Raw genomic sequence first — 18,871 nt, forward strand, 5'->3', positions numbered from 1 at the left:
TCACCGCGTGCCCCGGTTGTATCCGAAGATGCCTTGACAGTCCGAGTGGCGAATGACTCGGCCGCGCCCGAAGACGCAAACACGAGTCACCGCGTACCCCGGTTGTATCCAAAGCTGCCTGACAGTCCGAGTGGCGAGTAGCTTGGCCTCGTCACTAAGTGCCCACAGGCCCAGTTGCGGTTGGTTGATGACGCCGAGACGACAGATTCGCTGGTGCCGGCGCTGTTGTCGAACCGAGAGGGTGTAGTTGCGTGATTTGTCTAAGGTGGGACGCACGAGTACCCACTTTGGCAGCCTCACAGCTCCAAGTCCGCCCTCAAAGCCGCCCAGCGCGCCGCCGGGCGGTGTTGATGAGAGCCATCGCGACCGTGTGAATGCGCAGCCGCCCGTCAACACCAGTGCACCATTCGTACCTTACAGAGCTCTGGCACCTGAGCTTCGACAATTTGCGCGGGCTTGTATTGGGACTCACCGTCGTCAAAAGAGGCGCACCCAGAGCGTCTGACGGATTGGCGAGTGTGCTTGGTCGGCGTGGCTTTGACTGCCGCCTTGACTGCGACCTTCGATGGCCTGTCGTGTTGCCACCACCTTGTGGCTTGTCGTGCTGGCCGTGGGCTGGGTCACGGGTCTGCGCCCGGAAAGCTTGTGACGGCTGCGACGTCGCTGGCGCCGTCGCAGGCTGCCGTCGCGAGGGGGAAAAGAGAACAAAAAACCGCGAACGTCTTGTGAGCTGCGGTACAGACGACGTCGCATTGTTGGGAAAAACTTGTCGGCGTAGTCGAGCAGGTCAATGCCCAAGGCAAGTGCACCCTCGTCGTACACACTGAGATCGCGGAGCCGAACGTGTAGATGTAGACAGACACAGAGCGAAGTTGACGTGCCAGTTGAGCAAAGAACAAAGGTGCCGAGACGGGTAGGGAAAACGGACCGTATCGCACTCACCGACGAGCGCCAGGGACGCAATTGACAGGGGCGCTAGATACTGCGTGTTAGTAAATCGCCAGTGCCCTTGATAGGAGTAGGTAGAATCCTGAGCGCGCTCTCGGGCTGCTGCTCGTGTATGCTGGTATAGCGACCGAGTGGCCGCAGTGCGGTTGCGTGCGCGCTGCTCGCGCTGGAGGCGTAGATGCGAAGGGTGTCAGCGTCTTGGCTAAAAGCCATCGAAACCACGGTGCGTCGCACGCCCGACGGCCACCGTCGCGTGCGCCAGCTGATCGTCGCTCGTCGAGGCCGAGCAAGCGTGCGGATGGTGTCGGACTCGTCAATGATGACGCCAGCCACCGAGCGCCTTCCTTGAGGCGCACCAAGCTGGAAACCACCATCGAGAGACTAAGCTTGGGGCCTTGGTTGCCGCGCAGATGCGGCATATGTCGCCGTGAGAAAGCAAGGTACTTGGAGAAGCTTAGCTTTTGACTGATACTACAAATTCGTGGATGGCTCGAGCCGCTTGCTCTGCGCCTGGATCTTCTTACGTGTGCGTGCTTCCATATCTTGCTTGGTCTTCTAGAACGCTCGGCCTTGCGCGGAAAACCTCTTCCACTTCTCGGAAACGGCACTTGCAGCGCAGGCCCAAGTCTGCAAGGTCGACCATCACTTTATTTAGACCTACACGCCGTGGCGCAACGGTACCGTCGAGCGCTTAAACCGCGATATTCTCCAAGTTTTGCGGGCCATGCTGCGCGAGTACCATCTGGACCTTGAGCAGTGGGAGTATCTCCTACCGCTTTAGGTCTGGGAGGGTTAAGCCAACCTCATCCAGACACCTGTCAAGTCGCTTGGTGGTATGTGCCCAACACAAGCTTTCGCGGGGCACGTGCCAGCTACCAACTTGGACATTGTGGTCCGCGACTTTGATGGTGAACTCGTCCGTTATACCGACTGGTCGAGGCCGGACGTCGTCAGCTCGGTGGCTGCTGCTCACACGAGTTTGGTTGACGTCCGCAAGAAGATCGATAATCTGCGTCAACAACGCCTTGCGGGGGAAACCGCGGCGAAGACGCACCAAGAACAGTTTGTCGCCAACATTGGTGACTACGTACTTTGGTCACGCGTGGACAAGATGAATTATCCGAAGGTGCTCGTCCCATGGCTCAGCCCGTTCCAAATTACGGAAGTGCCGCCGTACGCATGCGCCATCCGTCATATCCTCTCGGGTCAAGAGCGCCATGCACAAACGAGTCGCCTCAAGCCGTAAGCCGAAGGCAGCTTTGAGCTCACGCAAGAGATCCGCGAGCAGTGCTCGAGCGTGGGGAATCCTATGACTTTGGGAAGGTCTGGAAGACATTGAAGCATATCGTGAGCACTGGAGACTCATATTTGCACAGCTCTCAAACCACTAGGTCGAGACAAGGCGATACGTATCAATCTATCAGTAAGATAATCCTAGAGTAGTTTAGAATGGGACCTGTGGCGAGGGCACCAGCGGTCAGTTAGCTTTAATTTCCTATTTGCCTCATCATGGCTACTTCCAGTACATTGTCTAGCGACTCGGTCATCGCACGAGCATTGTTTGCACTGCTCCTTTGGCCAGCAAATGCGTTGTGCGGGTGATGCATCCTTCGAAGAGCTCTTGCAAGACTGTCGGCAACTTCCCGATTGCTGTCCCAAAGGGTCACGATGGCCCGCTGATACGGTATACAAGCCATCACGGATTGGCTCGTGAAGGCGCTTACACGAGCTGACACCGGGTGATGCGGCTCAGGAACCGGCGTGGACGACCAACTCGGTTATCCTCAGAACACCGACACGTCCGTTGTGCACAGGCCTATTGGACTCAACGAACGGTCTAACAACGCAGTCCACATCGACAAGAAGCAGAAGTTCAAGTATCACTCGCACGTGGTCGCACTCGTGTTTGCTATCACGACGTGGAAAGCGCAAGCTGAAACGTGCCCACACGTCATTGCTCACCTCGAACACAGCCCTCGGTCGCGAGTATTGACGTTTGAGATGCTCGACGCCACGTTCGCGCGCGTTCGATCAACGGCGCACTTCATTTATTGATTTCATCTCGAGCCATTGCGCCATCTACCAGAGGACCCAACGAGCAACGCGCACCACCACGGATAAACGAAGTGCCATGCGCTTTCACCGAGACCACCGACCTGCGAACCTGCCCTTTGTGGGTCATGCCCATTAGCAAGAACAAACGTCCCCTGGCAGCATCCTTGCTTCGCCGCGTCGGGCGATTGCCGCAGGTGGGCCGCAATCTTGGACACGATGTACAAGAGCAGCAGGCCGGACACGCGAGACCTTGAGATCCTAACATTTGCTGAAGACTTCGCCGCTTTTATCTTGAAAGATCTACCCATCGACAACCATCTCGACAACCATCTCCACTTGCAACGCGTAGTCTCGCGGGTGCCGCAACAGCCCAACGACTACGACTGTGGATGTTTGTCATTCTCACCACTATGTTCCGCGTAGCAAACTTTGATGCATTTTGCACCATCGATCCGGCGATGACCCGCGCACTCAACTTTCATGGGTGGCATTATAGCTGGCATTATAGTGCTGAAGCTTGAGGCACCCCTGGTACTATTGAGGTGGAGCATTTGGTTGGCCATGTACTAATAGTACATGTACCGTCGCATGGCCCAGACGTGTATTTGATTGGCGCAATATACAATGTTTTTGACCAGTCAAACATGGCAAATATCCTTCGCGCCACAGCACACACAAAAAGCAGTTAGCGGTCACGAGATGTCGACCGCATTCGAAGCGCCGTGGGTCGAGAAGTACCGGCCAACAACCCTGTCTCAGGTCGTGGGCAACAACGAGACCGTGAGTCGGCTCCGCGTCATCGCGCGCGAGGGCAACATGCCCAACATCATCATCAGCGGCCCGCCGGGCATTGGGAAGACCACGTCGATCCTGTGTCTCGCACGTGACCTTCTTGGCGACACGCTGATGAAGACCGCCGTGCTGGAGCTGAATGCTTCGGACGACCGCGGCATCGATACGGTAGGCAGTCGTTCCTGGTTGAATGCACCCTTAGCATGCTCCACGACGTAGGTCCGGAACAAGATCAAGATGTTTGCGATGCAAAAGGTCACGTTGCCGCCCAACCGCCACAAGATCGTGATCCTCGACGAAGCTGACTCGATGACGACGGCCGCACAGCAGGCATTGCGCCGCACGATGGAGGTCTTTAGCGCAACAACGCGCTTCGCGTTGGCGTGCAACAACTCGACCAAAATCATCGAGCCCATACAGAGTCGTTGCGCCATCTTGCGCTACACGCGGCTCAAGGATGAAATGCTGCTCGAGCGCCTCGTCCAAGTATGCGACGCGGAAGGAGTTGGCTACAGTGATGACGGTATGGCCGCCCTCATCTTTACGGCCGAAGGCGACATGCGTAATGCGCTCAACAATTGCCAAGCGACACACTCGGGCTTCGGCTTTATCAGTGACGCGAATGTCTTCAAAGTCTGCGATCAACCTCACCCAACGACGGTCAAGTCCATCGTCGAAGCGTGCGTCGCCGGCGACATGGCTGTCGCTGAGAAGGAAATGATCGCGTTATGGAAGACGGGGTACTCTGCACTCGACATCATTGGCACAGTCTTCCGCGTCGCCAAGAGCACGGACATGGATGATAAGCTCAAGCTCGACTTCGTCAAGTGCATTGGGCAATCGCACATGTGCATTGCCGATGGCCTTACAACTGTTGTCCAGCTCCACGGACTCGTCGCGCGTCTTTGCGCGGCCGCCACCAGCTTCCGTGACCGAAAGTAATTCGACGATACACAGCCTGTTCAGTGTAGGTTGATGATGTGTCCTCCCTGATATTACATCTCAAGTCTGAAGTACTGTTCGGCCTTGCATGTGGCATCTGATGTGGCATGGTGCTTCGCCGCACAGCACTGCGCAAAGGTGCGAGCGGATTGGCTAAAAACAGACCAATCATGTGGCGATTTGTAGATTTTCTTCCGTTGCCAGCGATTGGCGGGATGGAGGTTATTGGTTCTTTGCGATGAAGTACCTCTTGCTTGTCATCCGCGGGCTCGAGTACTTGGCGGTCGAAGAGATTCATGCCAAGCTTACGGTGCAGCTGCTGCACAGACAATCACCTTGTCTTACATGAAGCAGGTTATCTCCGTCAACGTCATCACGCCCCAGACCAACGCGGCGTTTCCGCAACGCGACTACGAGCGGGGCGAGGCCGCTGTCGGTAAAATCGTGCTCGAGACAACATCCTCGCCAGGCGAAGTGAAGAGTCTATGCTCCATCCAGGTACATCTCCGCCGCGCGCTCTATCGTAGCACATGATTCAAATATCCTAGGCCTTCCTCGCTTTCGTTGTTGAGGCAAACGACGTTGTTACGGACGACGTGGCCGGCATGGTCCAAATTGGGGTACGTCCACTCTTTGCACCGCCTAACTCTGATACATCACGACATTAGAAATTAGTCGAGACGGCTGACTGGTCAGCGCCGCTGTCGCTTTGGCAAGCGCACGCACCAACGGCTCCAACGAGCGAAAACGAGAGCTTTCGCTTTCGAGCGTCGTGCGTCCGCGATGGCAAGCACGCGTACAATTCGGAAAAGATTGCTGGCGAAGTCGGGGGTGCGCTCTTGGAGCATTTCGGCTGGAAGGTCTCGCTGACCGAGTTCCACATGGAAGTCGTCTGCTTCGTGTTGCACAACCACGTCGTCTGTGGTATGCTGGTCTATCATTCTGTACAATATGGGTCAAAACTATGGCATAGGTGTTTCCCTCGCGGACCCGCGCAAAATTTTCTTCAAGAGCCGCCTTGCCAACGAAGAGCGACACCCTAGTATGACTTCGATCCAGTACATTTCGACGCTTCGCCCGTCAACCGCGTACATGCTGCTCCAACTCGCACGTATCGAGGCCGGTGACATTGTCCTTGACGCCATGTGCGGCGTTGGGACGATTCCCGCGTCCGCCACGTACCTTGCCGCCCCCGTGTTTGCACTGGGTGGCGACGTCGAAGAAGACGCCGTCGAGAAGGCGGGGCGCAACGTCGCCGCGCGGCCCGCAACCATTTGCCAATGGGATAGCCAGCGCCTACCACTTCGTGACGGCAGTGTCGACAAGATCGTGATCGATATGCCGTTCGGCGTGCGCTGCGGCAGTCACCAGAAAAACAGCAAGGTCCAACAAACACAAACACAAACACGACTCTCATTGGCCGCGCTGTAGTTGTACCCGCGCTGCATGGCAGAGCTGTGCCGGGTGTTGCGCGACCACGGTCGTATTGGTGCGTTCTCGTGCTACTGTTTCTGATGATCAACTAATTTTCGCGCGTTGGCGAATTAGTGCTTCTTGTGATGTCCAAGAAACTGATCAAGGGCTGCCTTGGCAACAAAAACACGGCAGCGCTCTCAATCGTTGAGGAGCTGCACGTGAATATTGGTGGCCTCGGGGTCGGCGTCTTTGTCCTCGAAAAATACCCCGAAGGATGTAAGAAGCGCAAGTCCGACGATGTTACGCAGTAGCTTGGAGCTCAGGTCTTGCGTTTGATCACGAATTCATGTCAAGTTTTCATTGGCATCATTATTCCAGATGTTACCGGTACTTTTGCTGTCCTGCACTGTCAATCCACTAGGTTTCTCGGTGGCGTCGTTTGATACAAAGCACGAGCGTGCTGCTCTCAAAGGCATCGGACTTGGCCTATCAAAGTCCTACTACGCCCCCGATTTTATAATTCTCCGAGTGTAAAACTTGACGCGGTGGAAGCGTGCCAGTTCGATCTTAACCTAGACAATTATGCATTCGTTGTGCGCATGCTAATCGGACTTCTCGAAAGGCCTGACAACGCGGTTAGCAGAAGGGTACGTACCCGAGAAACTGACGAACTCCTCGTACACGCTCGCGCTTGCTGCCACGACGTAGAAATCGCAAGGCAAAGCAAGTGCCCACGCACCGTTGCTCACCTCGAGCATAACCCTCGATCGTCGGCAATAACGTTTGAGCTTCTCTACACCATGTTCTCGCGTGTTGGATTAGCGGCTTGCTTTCGCTGCATGCCCCTCTCGTTGAACATTAGTACTGCTGTGCAGTAGGGATGTCCATTGGTGACGACGGGTACATGCACTCGAGGGACAACATGCAGTCCGAGCTGCTGAACGCGCACCGCTCCCAAGCCACCCTGCAATGTACAAGAAAAAGTGCACTGCTAAGCCGAGCGGTTTGGTCCAGTCAGTGATGAAGCGTACTAAGGCTTGGCCAGCCAACACGAGCGTCCGTAAGGCGATGGCCAAGATAACCAAGGCAAGAAGCAGCCCAAAACTTGACTCCAGCGAAGGCCACGAATTCTTGGCAAGGCGCTCACGAGCAAATCTCGAAGTGGCAATGCACAGCAAATAGCTCAAGGTTTCTTCGTTTGGAACTCTCGTCGTCTGGACTCGTGCCCCGTTCGCGAGTGCGCTCGATGGTGTTACCGCTTGACGCTCGACCACGAGGACATTTGTCTTTTTACTGTGCCCATGTACACCTTTCATGATCAGTTGCTACAGCCAGGCGAGCAGCTACAATACGGAATGAAAACAACCGTCGAGCACAGGAAATAATAGACTCATTCCAACAACAACAACCGTCGAGCTCTTCATGCAATCGGCCATCACGCTAACAAGCGACTTGATTACATTGTACTCTCGTCTTGATTACGCGGAGTACAAGAGGGGCCCCACGGACTGGACAACGCGCGTTACTGTACCACGGATGCGCGATGCGCTTTCAGAACGTGATCGCCGACGAGCGCACCCCCCTTTGTGGCTCATTTGCAAGAACATCGTCCACTGGCAGCTTCTTTACCGGTACTTCGTCCGGTCGAGTCATTATTGCGGGTGGGTCATAATAGTAGCTGTCTGTGGAAGGATTCTTGGAGACACTACGCCACCGCCACGTCGAGTCGCCCACGCTGCAGTCGCTGAACGTTTGACGCTCCAAACAGTCTACGTCGCACGTTGCTGAATATAGCGACAATAGGGAGGGCCGAAGATGCGCTTTGTTACGATCCTCTCCTATCCCTCAAGCGCTCCCGCCGCCTGTTGCAACGGGGATGCCGTTGAGTGTACGACGGCGGCGGGCGAATTACCAACAAGCCGCGGGAAATCCAAAGTGAGTGACGATAACATATTTGCGCGTACTGGGAGCTAGCTATTGTTCCATCGGCATCAGTCGCAGCTCGACTGGCTGGCGCTCGTTGTGAGAGGACGCAAAGAGTTTCCGCACGAGAGGTCGCATCGGTCTCATTCACGTCCTATGACGCTTCGACAACGCCACTCGTGACGGCCCAGCGAACGAGTGAAGAGGGGGAGTATTGCTACTCTCTATGGATTCCAAGGCTTGGCTGCATGAAAGTATCGTTCATCATTTTACAGTTTATCGTTCATTGACAAGTGGCACTGTGTGCGCTGGCGGATTTTTGGCGGGAACCTGTTCGTATCTCGAGGGAGATGAGGTGCTTAAATGTCCGTAAGACCAGGAGAAACAATTGGTTGTCATTGGTCTGTTTATCCGTATAATCCGGATTGCTACTTTTGGTGGCGCATTCGTCGCGCAAGGAAGCAAGCATCAGCCTCCCTCCTCCATGTGGTCGAAGCCGTTGAACCTTACGCTGACCCGCGCCTTCCATGCGTCGGCGTCGCTGGCTAAGCGTCGCGACGGCGCGTCCGGCCATATTGTCAAGACGGCCCGCGTGTTCAAGAAGGAGCTCACCAAGCAAGAGAAGAAGAAGGCAAGCATCAGTCGCGGCCACGTCGACCACGTCACTCGCATGCGCCAACTCAAGGAGCAAACTGACTATCTCGCTAACAAGGAGGCGGCATTCGTCGCTTTCGAGCAAGATGAAGAGCTCACGCGAGAGTACGACTTGGCGTACGACGAGCTCATGAACTCTGGCCGTCACCGCGAATATGACTTTGCAGACGCCATTGACGTGACTCTGCGCGACTTGGACCCGGAAGACGTTGCGCGCGAGTTTTACTCGCTGCCGCACAAGCACCAAACCGTTGACGACCTTGTCGAAGTCATGCGTGTGCTCGCCGTCCATGGCCGTGTGGACGCCACAGAGGCAATTTTAGCGCAGCTGGAAGCGAACCAAGGCGGCTCACCGGTGCCCGAGGCGACGATTTCGGCTTCGTCAGCCGTAGTACCGAGTCGTGGTACGCTCTCGCCGACTCTCATCCCGACCGAGCGCTGCTACGTGTACCATATTTGCGCCCTGGCGCACCACCGCGAGGCTGCCAAGGCCGTGCGCGTTCTCGGTCGCATGAAGGAGCATGGCATGCAACCAACGCAGCACTCCTACAACTCGGTCATGCAAGCGTGCACGCGCGCAAAGCGCCCCGACTGGGCCTACAACGTACGGCGATACATTGGCCATCTCGTAGCTCACCGCTATGTCTAGATGTTTGAAAAGATGCAAGCCAACGGTATCCGGCCGAGCTTGATCACGTTCACGATCCTCATGAACTCGTCGATCGCAGTCAACGATCTGGACCGCGCGTTCGAAACATTCCACCTCATGCGCACGCACGTCGCGCAGCCGTCGCTTGTCTCGTTCAACTCGATCATCTACGGCTACGCCAAAGCCGGCCGCGTCGAGCGCGCGATCAACCTCCTCGAAGACATGCTCGAGCTCCGCCTTACGCCGTGTACGATCACGTACAACAACCTGATTCTGGCCTGCGCCAACTCGCCGTACTACGCTCACAAGGCTTGGGAGTTTTACTACGAGATGCAAGACCAGTACGACCACGTCCCGGTACGTGTCATATCAACATCGCAAGCCCTAATCATTGCGCGTAGGATTTAATCACGTACGGCAACATGCTCCTTGCGTGCGCGCGACATGGCGACATTCGCGGCGCCGAGAAGCTCGTGTGGGACATGAAGCGCCACAACGTGCCGCAGACGCCGATTTTGCGCACGCATCTCCTTCACGTACTCCTCGTGCTTGTTGCCGCCGTCGTATAAACGCTTGGTGACAGGTCTACGCCCGGGCCCAAGTCAAGGCCGTCGTGCGGCTCGCGCGCTCCAACATTGCGCCGCCCGAAGCCGTCAACCCAATCATCCAGGAGCGCACCGAGTTTGACGACGAGGGCAAAGTCATCGACCTCGACCGGCCGGGCCGCCAAGAGTACGACCCATTCTTTTCAACGAATATCGTCTCATGCTGGGCTAGCGTTTACTCAGACGACAACATGGGCTACGACGAGGACGACTGGGAGGGCGAAGAGGACCTCGACTGGGACGAAAGCGGCGAAGTGGGATCCGTCGAGCGCGTCCGCGGCCTCACGCCAACCGAGCGCGACGAGCTCGAGCGCTACCTTCGGCCGCACCGCACCAAGGCTCAAGAGGAGGCGGACGAGGCGGATGCACTCCTCACTATGGACCCCGACGACGTAATGCGTGACATGGACCCGCTCAAGTACAACCCCGTGGACCTGGACAACTTTACGTCGTTCCAGGAAGACAATATCGCTACGGCCCAGCACATCTATGACGATGCGCTCGCGGCCAATGGACCCTCCACCGAGCTCCTCAACGCTGCGCTCAGTGTGCTCGCGAACGCCCTGCGCATCCAGCGTGCGCTCGACTTTGTCGCGACCGAGTTCCCGAAGCACGTACGTTTCTCCAACGAATCTGCCCCGCCATTCACGTCAAATGCAGGGCCTCAAGCCGGACGCACTCACTTACAGAAGCCTCATGCGCATGTTCTTGCGCGCCAAGCGCCTCAAGCGCGCCGAGGCGCTCATTGGCGAGACAAAGGCCGCCGGCGTCTCACCGGATGCTGACTTTTACGGATACCTTGTCGACTACTATGCCCGGCAGAGCCGTCTGCGCAGCGCGCTCTCGACGCTTGAAGAGATGGACCGTCTTGGCTTGAACCTGCACCCCAAACTCGCCTACAACCTGCGCAAACTCACGCAAAAGTACCGCGTGTACACGGAGCTACTCGACGAAGACCCCAACGCGATTCACGCCATGAGCCACCATGGCCTCATGACCATGCGCAAGGAGCGGGCGCGCCAGATCGCGGCCAACCGCGCGGCAGGCCGCAAGTTTTTCATCCCGCGCCGCTCTGACGTTTAAAGATATGTATAGATTACGTAGAGAATGATGATATAATGCACAAGCGATTCAACAAGCAAGCTCGTTGGTTTCGCAGCAGTGGTGGCTTGGGACGACTAGGCCCAGACCTTGAGCAGTGTGTCCCAACTGCCCGTGCAGAGAGCCTGTCCTGTCGGGCTCACCCTAGCATTTTGTCAGACGGACCCATGGCATCCCGATGCTGCGTACCCGAGGCACGACACGCGGTTTTCGTGACCCGTGAGCTGGTACACGTGTTGGCCCGTGTTGCTGAGCGTGTCCCAGCAGTAGCAGTTGTAGTCGTCGTAGCCCGCAAAGAGGAACCGGCCAGACTTGGAGAACGACACACTCGTGATACCGCAGAGGATCTTGTCGTTCGAAAAGTTGTTGACCTCGCCGTACGCACGCAAGTCAAAGAGGCGGCAGCTCGAGTCGTCCGAGCCTGTACCAAGCGCTGTGCCGTTGGGGAAAAAGTCGACTGAGTTGATATCCGACTCGTGGCCATGGAACGAGTGCGTCACCTTGCCGGCGCGCAAGTCCCAAACCTTTCAAGCACACGTGTGTAGTTCGACAAAAAATGAGTCTAGTAGCACCTTGGCCGTCGAGTCGCACGAGCCAGAGATGAACATGTTGGGATGTAGCGCGCTGATGGCCACTGACATGACGTCGCCTGTATGGTCCTTGAAGGTCGTCTTGACCTCGCCCGACTCGACATCTACACGCGGATGCGCGCTTTCACGCCTTTCATATTCGGTTCGTACCCCAAAGGATGCACGTCGAGTCTCCCGAGCTCGTAATAATGTTGGTCTCGTCTATGAAGCGGCAGCAACTCAAGTAGCCGTCGTGGGCTGCAAGTTCCTTCGCGGCACGCATGACCTGCGCTTGCCTACGTCGACATGACGCCACAGTCTTTGGCAATACTAAAGCCATACCCTAGGTGGTAGATGGAGCAGAGGTTGTCGAGACCGCCGCACGCCACCATGTTGCGTTGCTTTTGCTCGTATGCGCAGGTCATGACCCAGGACGACCGCAGCGGGATGGCCTGGACCTTGTTGGTCGTCATGGCGTTCCAGACGATGAGCTTGCCATCTTGGGACGCGCTCACGAGGCTGGACGAGTCGCCGCCCCACTGCATGGCGTAAATTTTGCCAAAGTGGCCCTTGAGCACGCGGCGGCACTTGGGCGCGGCCGGGATCGCCTTGGTGCCATCGTTCTCAAAGCCGCCGTTGGACTTTTGGCTGCGCACGGCCTGGATCTTGTCCTTGAGCCCCTCGCACTTCTTCTTGAGCTCCGCGACGTCGCCCATCGTCTTCTCTTCTTCGGCGCAAAGAGGCAACTGGCCCGAATTAGGCCGCCGACCGTTGGGCAGGAGTTTCGGATTTCGCCGCAAAACAAGCCGCGCCGCATAAGTGCGCCTTGCATCCACCGTGCTAAGTGCGGCCGCCCTTTCGTTGTGTCAGCGACTGGAAGCGACTAACTAAGGAATGCGCGTCGTTGCATCTGTCGCAAACTAGCGTGAACTGGATGACGACGACACATGTCGCACGCCAACGGTGCCAATTCGTCCAGCTCTCGCGAGGCTTAGAGCTACCTCAGCTCCGAAACACTATTGCTGTGAGAATGAACGAACGAGACGCGTAGTTGGGTTTGCCCCCGAAGCAGTTCCTCCGGCGTAAATGGATGGAGCGACCAACGGGAAAATTTGCTATTTGTTCGCTGCAAACAAAGTCGCTCGAATCAATTAAAATGCGAGAAAAGAGCCAATCACAGCGCGCGAGTCGGTACCATACAAATGTGACACATGCTTGAGCTTTAGTTTTCGTCGGCGCACTGACTACACAAGCATGGCCGGCGACACGACGCCCGGCGCTCCGTACCAGGCGGCAACCGCTTCGCCCAAGGCTGCACCGCCAGCCAGCGACTTCCGCCACGTGCTTCTGAACCCGCGCGGTGCTGAGGCCCCAGGGCTATTCTGCTCGAACGTCGTCATCACGTCCAAGTACACGGCATGGTCCTTCCTGCCCAAGTTCCTCTATGAAAGCTTCAAGAAGCTCGCCAACGCCTACTTCCTCGTCGTGTCCGTGCTGCAGTGCGTGCCCGCAATCTCCAACACTGCGAAGTACGTATCCTATGCCCATAAACAAGATAGCTCATACGTGCGGTAGTCTGCCGTCGTCGCTGCCCGTGCTCTTGTTCATCCTCGCCGTAATTTGCTCGCATCTAAAGCCTCCGATTTAAACGTCAACGTGCTAGGTGGATGGTGTACTTGCGATCATCGAAGACCGTCGGCGCCACCTTGCTGACGAAGAAGCCAACTCGGCCAAATGTCAAGTCGTGACGGCGAGTGGCAGCCTCGAGACTATTTTGTGGGCCAACCTTACGGTTGGCTCAATCGTCAAGCTGGGAAACCGCGACACGGCGCCGGCGGATCTCTTGATTCTCGCTGTCCACGAAAATGACCCCGACAACAAGGGTGGCATCTGCTATGTCGAGACCAAGTCGCTCGACGGCGAGACGAACCTTAAGCTCCGACAGGCGCTCGAAACGACGCTTGAAGCTCAATCCGAGGCCGAAGTACTTGGACTGCACGGCCATGTTGAGTGCGAGCAACCGAACAAAGCTATCAGCCGCTTCGCGGGCACGGTCCTTGTCGACGGCATGGAAAAGACGCCCATTTCGATCAAAAACATCCTCTTGCGCGGCTGCCAGCTCCGCAACACAGAGTGGATGTACGGTCTCGTGCTCAACACTGGCCCGGACACGAAGATCATGCAGAGCGCGTCCAAGCCTGTGGCAAAGTGGAGCTCGATCAACGACCAAGTCAACGTCATGATCCAGTGGCTGCTGCTCATGCTCCTCCTCGTCTGCGCCATTGCTGCGTCGACGCAATACGCCTGGGTACCTTCCACTGCGAAGCGGTTTCTTGACGCTAAATGCTGTGCGCAGGAGCAATCGTTCAACCAATATGCGTGCCACGCCGAAGACAACTCGTGCTACCTCACCAAGAACGAATACACGGGCTTCAGTCGCTGGTAATTGCGTCACTGCAGGCGTTCGTAACGCTCGCTTTAGGATCGTGGCGTGCGGCAGCTACTTCCTCCTCATGTACCAGATGATTCCCGTCTCGCTTTACGTGACCATCTCGACCGTCATGTTTCTGCAAGCGATCTTTATGGCGTGGGACATGGACGTCTACTATGCAGCTCTCGGTGCGTTGCAGAAAGGCTCTGGATACACCTCTGAATCGTTCTTCCAGACGTGCGCATGATTGTGCGAACTATGGGCCTTAACGAAGAGCTCGGCCAGATCTCATACATTTTCTCGGACAAGACGGGCACGCTCACGTGCAACGTCATGGAGTTTCGCAAGTGCTCGATCAACGGCGTCTCGTACGGTCTTGGCACGACCGAGATTGGTGCGTCAATATTGGAATGGATTCGTCGATGACGATATATGTCAGGTCGTGCTGCCCTCAAGCGCAAAGGCGTTCCGGTCGCGGAGCCGTCGTCTGTCGTCAAGCCCGGAACTCAGATTCCGTACGTCAATTTTGAAGATCCGCGCCTCCACAACAAGCTCAACGTACAACTGTGCATGCATGTATATGATCTCAGACTCGAGATAGACGATCCCGCTCAACGACAACGTCGAGTTATCCAAGGAGGCCGACTTTTTTCTGCACCTGGCGATTTGCCACACGGTGATCCCGGAGGAGTTTACGGACAAGCATGGCGAAGTCGGTCTTCGGTTCGATACTCCTACGCTCTCTCAATGTCCTCACTCGGTGCACCGTAATAGATACTCTGCTTCGTCGCCCGATGAGCAAGCGCTCGTCTCGGCGGCCAAGTTTTTTGGCTTTTCCTTCGAGTCTCGGGGGCTGGGCGTCGCCCGCATTCGCATTACAAACAAGGCACTGCTCCACGCCAAGGGCGAGAGCGAGCTCTGGGAGTACCAAGTCTGCGACGTGCTCGAGTTCAATAGTGAACGCAAGCGTATGAGCTGCGTCGTGAAGGACCCGCAAGGCGAGTATCTGCTCTTGACCAAGGGCGCCGACAATGTCATCGCGCCGCTCCTCTCGTCGAGCCTGAATGATCCAGACATGATCGCAGCCACCTTTAGCCAGCTCGAAGCGTTTGCCGACGACGGTCTCCGGACGCTCACGATTGCAAAGAAGACAATTAGTCGCGAAGAGTACATGCAGTGGTCGCAACGCTACCGCGTACGTACTGCGTCCATTCTCTTGTGATTTCGTCAACGCAATGGTAGGCGGCGTGCGCATCACTCGAAGAGATTGAAAAGCGGAAGCGCGGTGACGCCAACGAGATCGACCGGCTCATGACGGCGATCGAGCAAGACCTCGTGCTTCTCGGTGCGACCGCAATTGAAGACAAGCTCCAGGATAACGTGCCCCGTGCGATCTCGCGCCTCATGGAGGCCGGCATGAAAGTGTGGGTGCTCACGGGTGACAAGCAAGAGACTGCCATCAACATCGCGTATGCGTGCCAGCTCATGGACAACGACATGGAACAGTACATCTTCAACATGGACGAGTACCCAGACTTGGATGCGGTCGCGGTGCACCTGCGCGAGTGCTGGACGGCTGTCGAGACGAATCCTGGTGTCCGGCGGTCGCTCGTCATTGATGGCGACGCACTCGAGCTCGTCATGCAGGATATTGACACTTGCGCGGTGTTTCTCAAGGTGGCCATGCGTTGCGACAGCGTTGTCTGCTGCCGCGTGTCCCCGTCGCAAAAGGCTGAAGTCGTCGCCCTCGTCCGCAACAACAACCTCAAAGCGCGGTATCTATTTTTTCTCACCTGGTTCGCCAAGCTCACATGCTTGGTTTAGGACGCTCGCGATTGGCGACGGCGCCAACGACGTGGCCATGATCCAGCGCGCACACATTGGCGTTGGCATCTGCGGCCAGGAAGGCATGCAAGCCGTCAACTCGAGTGACTATGCGATCGGACAATTTTACTTTTTGGAAAAACTCCTGCTCCACCACGGCCGCCTCAACTACATTCGCATGTCCAAGCTCGTGGGCTACATGTTTTACAAAAATATTGTCATGGTTCTCGCGCAGTACTACTACCTCTTTGCGACTGGTACCACTTTTGCCAACGGACTCGGTGCTCACTTCAAATAGGCTCGTCCGGCCAGAAGGCCTACTCGGAGGTCGCGTTCCAGTTGTATAACCTGTGCTTCACGTCGCTTCCGATCATCGTGCTTGGCGTCTTCGATTACGACGTGCCGTGGAGCGTCGGCGCGCAGTTTCCGGCCTTGTACCGCGTGGGCCTCAACGGCGAGCTTTTCAACACGCGCGTCTTCTTCCAGTGGATCTGCGCCGCTGTTTTCGAGTCGGCCGTCATTTTTGTCTTTGCCATCTACGGCTACAACCAGCTCGAGCACGGTATCGGCGCCGCCAACATCCAGCAATACGGCATCCTTATCTTTGCCCTCGTCGTCTTTGTTTGCAACCTCAAGGTACACCCATGTCTACCTCACAAAACTCATCCCACGCACGTAGATCATCGCGATGCAGTCGTCGTGGATGGTGTGGGGCGGCGTTCTCTGGTTTCTCGGTGTGCTCTCGTACATCCCGGTGACATTGTACGTCGAGTCTGTCTGGTACTCGCTCTCGCCCTCGGACTATGGCACGACCCAAAACACTCTTAACGGTACGATGGGTCACGGAAACATGCACATAAGCTATTCACATTAGGCTCAACGTTCTGGCTCGTGATTCCTGTCGCCTGCATGATGTGTCTCTTGCGCCACTTTTCTTGGGTTGCGTTCCAACGGTCGTTCTACCCGTTCTTGTGGCAAATCGTCCAAGAAGTACCCTAAACCTCATTAACCACATGGGTTGACGCCGCCTATTTTGTAGAAATACGTGCTCGGCCTGATGCCCAAGTCGATGGAGAGTCCAACGGAGCTCGAGTCGGGCGATTATGAAGCCATGAATGACAAGAACAGCACAGTGGCGTCCTTGCCGCAGCGCCACGTGCAAGACGACCACGATTACCTAAACCGCTTCTCACGGAACAGCAGCAGCCTTAGCCGCCACGTAAAACGCTTCAGCCACTATTCATTGCTCATCATATGGGTAGAGCATGTCGTCGTCCAAGTCGTTCTCGCGCCGTAGCAGCGGCTTTGCCTTTAGCCAAGACACGCAGTCGGCGATGGCGGAATCTGTCATGACAACCATCAACGTTGGTGGTGCGTGATCGAAGCAAGGGAGGTAACACTCACCTCCCAAAAATGTAGGCTCCAAGGCGGCGGCAATCCACGCGGCAGAAAACCGGACGCGCTCGACCCGCAGTGACCAACGCAACACTGACTATGCCCCGACCACGAACAACAAGTCGGGCACCCAAGGACTCTTCATCTAGCTAATACCTGGTTACATGCACACTTTCATGCGTTGCACCACCGGGGTGTAGTTTGTGTTTTGACCGGAAGGGAACTTCTATGTGGATACGTGGAAAATAATCATCATATCGCTAATGCTGCAGTGTAATATGAATATATAGGCGTGATGTAGCTTCTCTTGCAGTGCATTGAACCCTAGCATTGCCGTCAATCAACTGCGCCTCTGAAGCTCGAAAGAAAAGTCCTGTCACATTCCCGTGGCAACCCAGGTTGAAGCTGCAGTTCACCTGGGCTGCCACAGGAATGTGACATGACTTTTTGCGCAGCCGATCGTAGATTCAATATTCAAGTACACGATTCAACGTCTAGTGTTCTTCCATGAACATGAGAATGGGCACCTGCGGTTCTTGTGGTCGCAGTCGTGGACCATCACTCACATTCGCCCACGTCGGCCTGAGGAAGAAATCGTCACGACGTGAGCACACAATTTCATTTGCGCAGTCCTCGCCTACCGTATTCACAACCACCCCCAACAACCATGATGACCACGGCCACGATATCAACCCAAGCAGCAACGACCGAGCCTTCGTACGTGGTTCCAACCGGGTCCGCGCCAACCTCGTGCGTTTTCGTCGCCGCCGCCTCAATTCAGTCGTGCGTTCCCGGTGGCAACGAACAATGGGATGAAGAAGAACAGTTCGGGTCTTTGTGCCTTCACGCCCCACCCGACGCCAGCTTGCTGTATCATGATGCGGCGTCAATTCAGCATTACGCTTCTGACGCGTTACGTCAATGTTAAGGCCGCACTGACGGCCGTCGCGCCGTGCCCGGTCTTCCTCTCGCTCGACCGGTTTGCACGGCACCCGGGGGCTCGTCGCCTGGATCTCGAGGCTGACGCTCTTCAGATACTGCGTGAGCCAAACGCCGGCGGTAACAGCATCGTGTCCGAGGCGCTCTCGATGCAATACATGCATGAACTCCTCGGCGCCTTCGACGTCGTTACCGAGATGCGAATCAAGTATTGGAGCGAGAACTGGAAGAAAGTTGACTACCTCTGCTCACTGGCGCCCGACTGCCGCATCGCTGTCAGCGTCACACGCGCCATGAAGTTTCCAGACCCCGCGGCATGGACGGCAAGCGATGCTATGCACTTGCTCAAGAAGAAGCTGTTCGGCCTCGTCGTGGCGCGTGCTGGTGTCTGCAAAGCCCAGCGCTACACCAAGTCAATCCTACACATTTGGTGCCAAACCGACGCGATTGCAGCCTCAATTGCCAGTGTCTACGAAGACGTCGTGACAGAACTTGGTATCACCGAAAACGTCGTTCTTGTCGCGACGGTCGCCGCTACCGAGTCGTGCATCTTCTTTGACGATCCAAGTATCTTCGAATAATTTGAAAGAGATATTTCAACTTTGGCGGGTTCGATGGCTTCATCTAA

General features: G+C 56.2%; 6 protein-coding genes across 6 annotated transcripts; 5 read left to right on the forward strand and 1 right to left on the reverse strand.

The window, feature by feature from the left end:
• Positions 1-3,662: 3,662 nt before the first annotated feature.
• On the forward strand, positions 3,663-4,938 carry SDRG_04012 (replication factor C subunit 2). Its single transcript, XM_008609661.1, has 3 exons — positions 3,663-3,963; positions 4,015-4,875; positions 4,924-4,938. The coding sequence occupies exons 1-2, from the start codon at positions 3,703-3,705 to the stop codon at positions 4,735-4,737; spliced, it is 984 nt and encodes a 327-aa protein (XP_008607883.1). The 5' UTR covers positions 3,663-3,702; the 3' UTR covers positions 4,738-4,875; positions 4,924-4,938.
• A 23-nt stretch (positions 4,939-4,961) lies between these two features.
• SDRG_04013 (hypothetical protein) lies at positions 4,962-6,660 on the forward strand. The gene is made up of 7 exons (XM_008609662.1): positions 4,962-5,047; positions 5,092-5,235; positions 5,286-5,357; positions 5,406-5,661; positions 5,711-6,120; positions 6,169-6,226; positions 6,286-6,660. The coding sequence occupies exons 1-7, from the start codon at positions 4,976-4,978 to the stop codon at positions 6,462-6,464; spliced, it is 1,191 nt and encodes a 396-aa protein (XP_008607884.1). The 5' UTR covers positions 4,962-4,975; the 3' UTR covers positions 6,465-6,660.
• A 1,848-nt stretch (positions 6,661-8,508) lies between these two features.
• SDRG_04014 (hypothetical protein) lies at positions 8,509-11,126 on the forward strand. The gene is made up of 6 exons (XM_008609663.1): positions 8,509-9,334; positions 9,380-9,736; positions 9,781-9,915; positions 9,963-10,111; positions 10,157-10,598; positions 10,645-11,126. Exons 1-6 carry the CDS (start codon positions 8,561-8,563, stop codon positions 11,065-11,067), a joined length of 2,280 nt encoding a protein of 759 aa, XP_008607885.1. The 5' UTR covers positions 8,509-8,560; the 3' UTR covers positions 11,068-11,126.
• Positions 11,127-11,162: 36 nt separating this feature from the next.
• Positions 11,163-12,370, reverse strand: SDRG_04015 (guanine nucleotide-binding protein subunit beta; the record flags this gene model as incomplete). The annotated part of the gene is made up of 5 exons (XM_008609664.1): positions 11,163-11,229; positions 11,275-11,609; positions 11,658-11,779; positions 11,826-11,950; positions 11,997-12,370. The coding sequence occupies 5 exons, from the start codon at positions 12,368-12,370 to the stop codon at positions 11,163-11,165; spliced, it is 1,023 nt and encodes a 340-aa protein (XP_008607886.1).
• Positions 12,371-12,880: 510 nt separating this feature from the next.
• SDRG_04016 (hypothetical protein) lies at positions 12,881-17,602 on the forward strand. Its single transcript, XM_008609665.1, has 17 exons — positions 12,881-13,183; positions 13,230-13,269; positions 13,318-13,962; positions 14,011-14,096; positions 14,137-14,273; positions 14,321-14,479; positions 14,525-14,643; positions 14,687-14,808; positions 14,860-15,280; positions 15,328-15,860; positions 15,910-16,166; positions 16,208-16,545; positions 16,589-16,739; positions 16,784-16,899; positions 16,949-17,128; positions 17,172-17,280; positions 17,329-17,602. Exons 1-17 carry the CDS (start codon positions 12,909-12,911, stop codon positions 17,451-17,453), a joined length of 3,813 nt encoding a protein of 1,270 aa, XP_008607887.1. The 5' UTR covers positions 12,881-12,908; the 3' UTR covers positions 17,454-17,602.
• Positions 17,603-17,894: 292 nt separating this feature from the next.
• Positions 17,895-18,851, forward strand: SDRG_04017 (hypothetical protein). Its single transcript, XM_008609666.1, has one exon. It carries the CDS (start codon positions 18,117-18,119, stop codon positions 18,822-18,824), a length of 708 nt encoding a protein of 235 aa, XP_008607888.1. The 5' UTR covers positions 17,895-18,116; the 3' UTR covers positions 18,825-18,851.
• Positions 18,852-18,871: the final 20 nt, after the last annotated feature.

This window comes from Saprolegnia diclina (genome assembly GCF_000281045.1).
Source record: "Saprolegnia diclina VS20 unplaced genomic scaffold supercont1.10, whole genome shotgun sequence".
Classification (NCBI taxonomy): Eukaryota; Oomycota; class Saprolegniomycetes; order Saprolegniales; family Saprolegniaceae; genus Saprolegnia; species Saprolegnia diclina.

Coding starts and splice junctions, on each gene's coding strand:
- SDRG_04013 (XM_008609662.1), top strand. CDS start 4,976: ATGAAGTACCTCTTGCTTGTCATCCGCGGGCTCGAGTACTTGGCGGTC. Junction 5,358..5,405: donor CCGGCATGGTCCAAATTGGG/GTACGTCCACTC, acceptor TCACGACATTAG/AAATTAGTCGAGACGGCTGA. Junction 6,227..6,285: donor GCGCGACCACGGTCGTATTG/GTGCGTTCTCGT, acceptor TTGGCGAATTAG/TGCTTCTTGTGATGTCCAAG.
- SDRG_04017 (XM_008609666.1), top strand. CDS start 18,117: ATGAAGAAGAACAGTTCGGGTCTTTGTGCCTTCACGCCCCACCCGACG.
- SDRG_04012 (XM_008609661.1), top strand. CDS start 3,703: ATGTCGACCGCATTCGAAGCGCCGTGGGTCGAGAAGTACCGGCCAACA. Junction 3,964..4,014: donor ACGACCGCGGCATCGATACG/GTAGGCAGTCGT, acceptor TCCACGACGTAG/GTCCGGAACAAGATCAAGAT.
- SDRG_04014 (XM_008609663.1), top strand. CDS start 8,561: ATGTGGTCGAAGCCGTTGAACCTTACGCTGACCCGCGCCTTCCATGCG. Junction 9,916..9,962: donor TGCGCACGCATCTCCTTCAC/GTACTCCTCGTG, acceptor GCTTGGTGACAG/GTCTACGCCCGGGCCCAAGT. Junction 10,112..10,156: donor GACCGGCCGGGCCGCCAAGA/GTACGACCCATT, acceptor ATGCTGGGCTAG/CGTTTACTCAGACGACAACA.
- SDRG_04016 (XM_008609665.1), top strand. CDS start 12,909: ATGGCCGGCGACACGACGCCCGGCGCTCCGTACCAGGCGGCAACCGCT. Junction 14,809..14,859: donor CATGGCGAAGTCGGTCTTCG/GTTCGATACTCC, acceptor GCACCGTAATAG/ATACTCTGCTTCGTCGCCCG. Junction 16,900..16,948: donor TGTGGCAAATCGTCCAAGAA/GTACCCTAAACC, acceptor CCTATTTTGTAG/AAATACGTGCTCGGCCTGAT.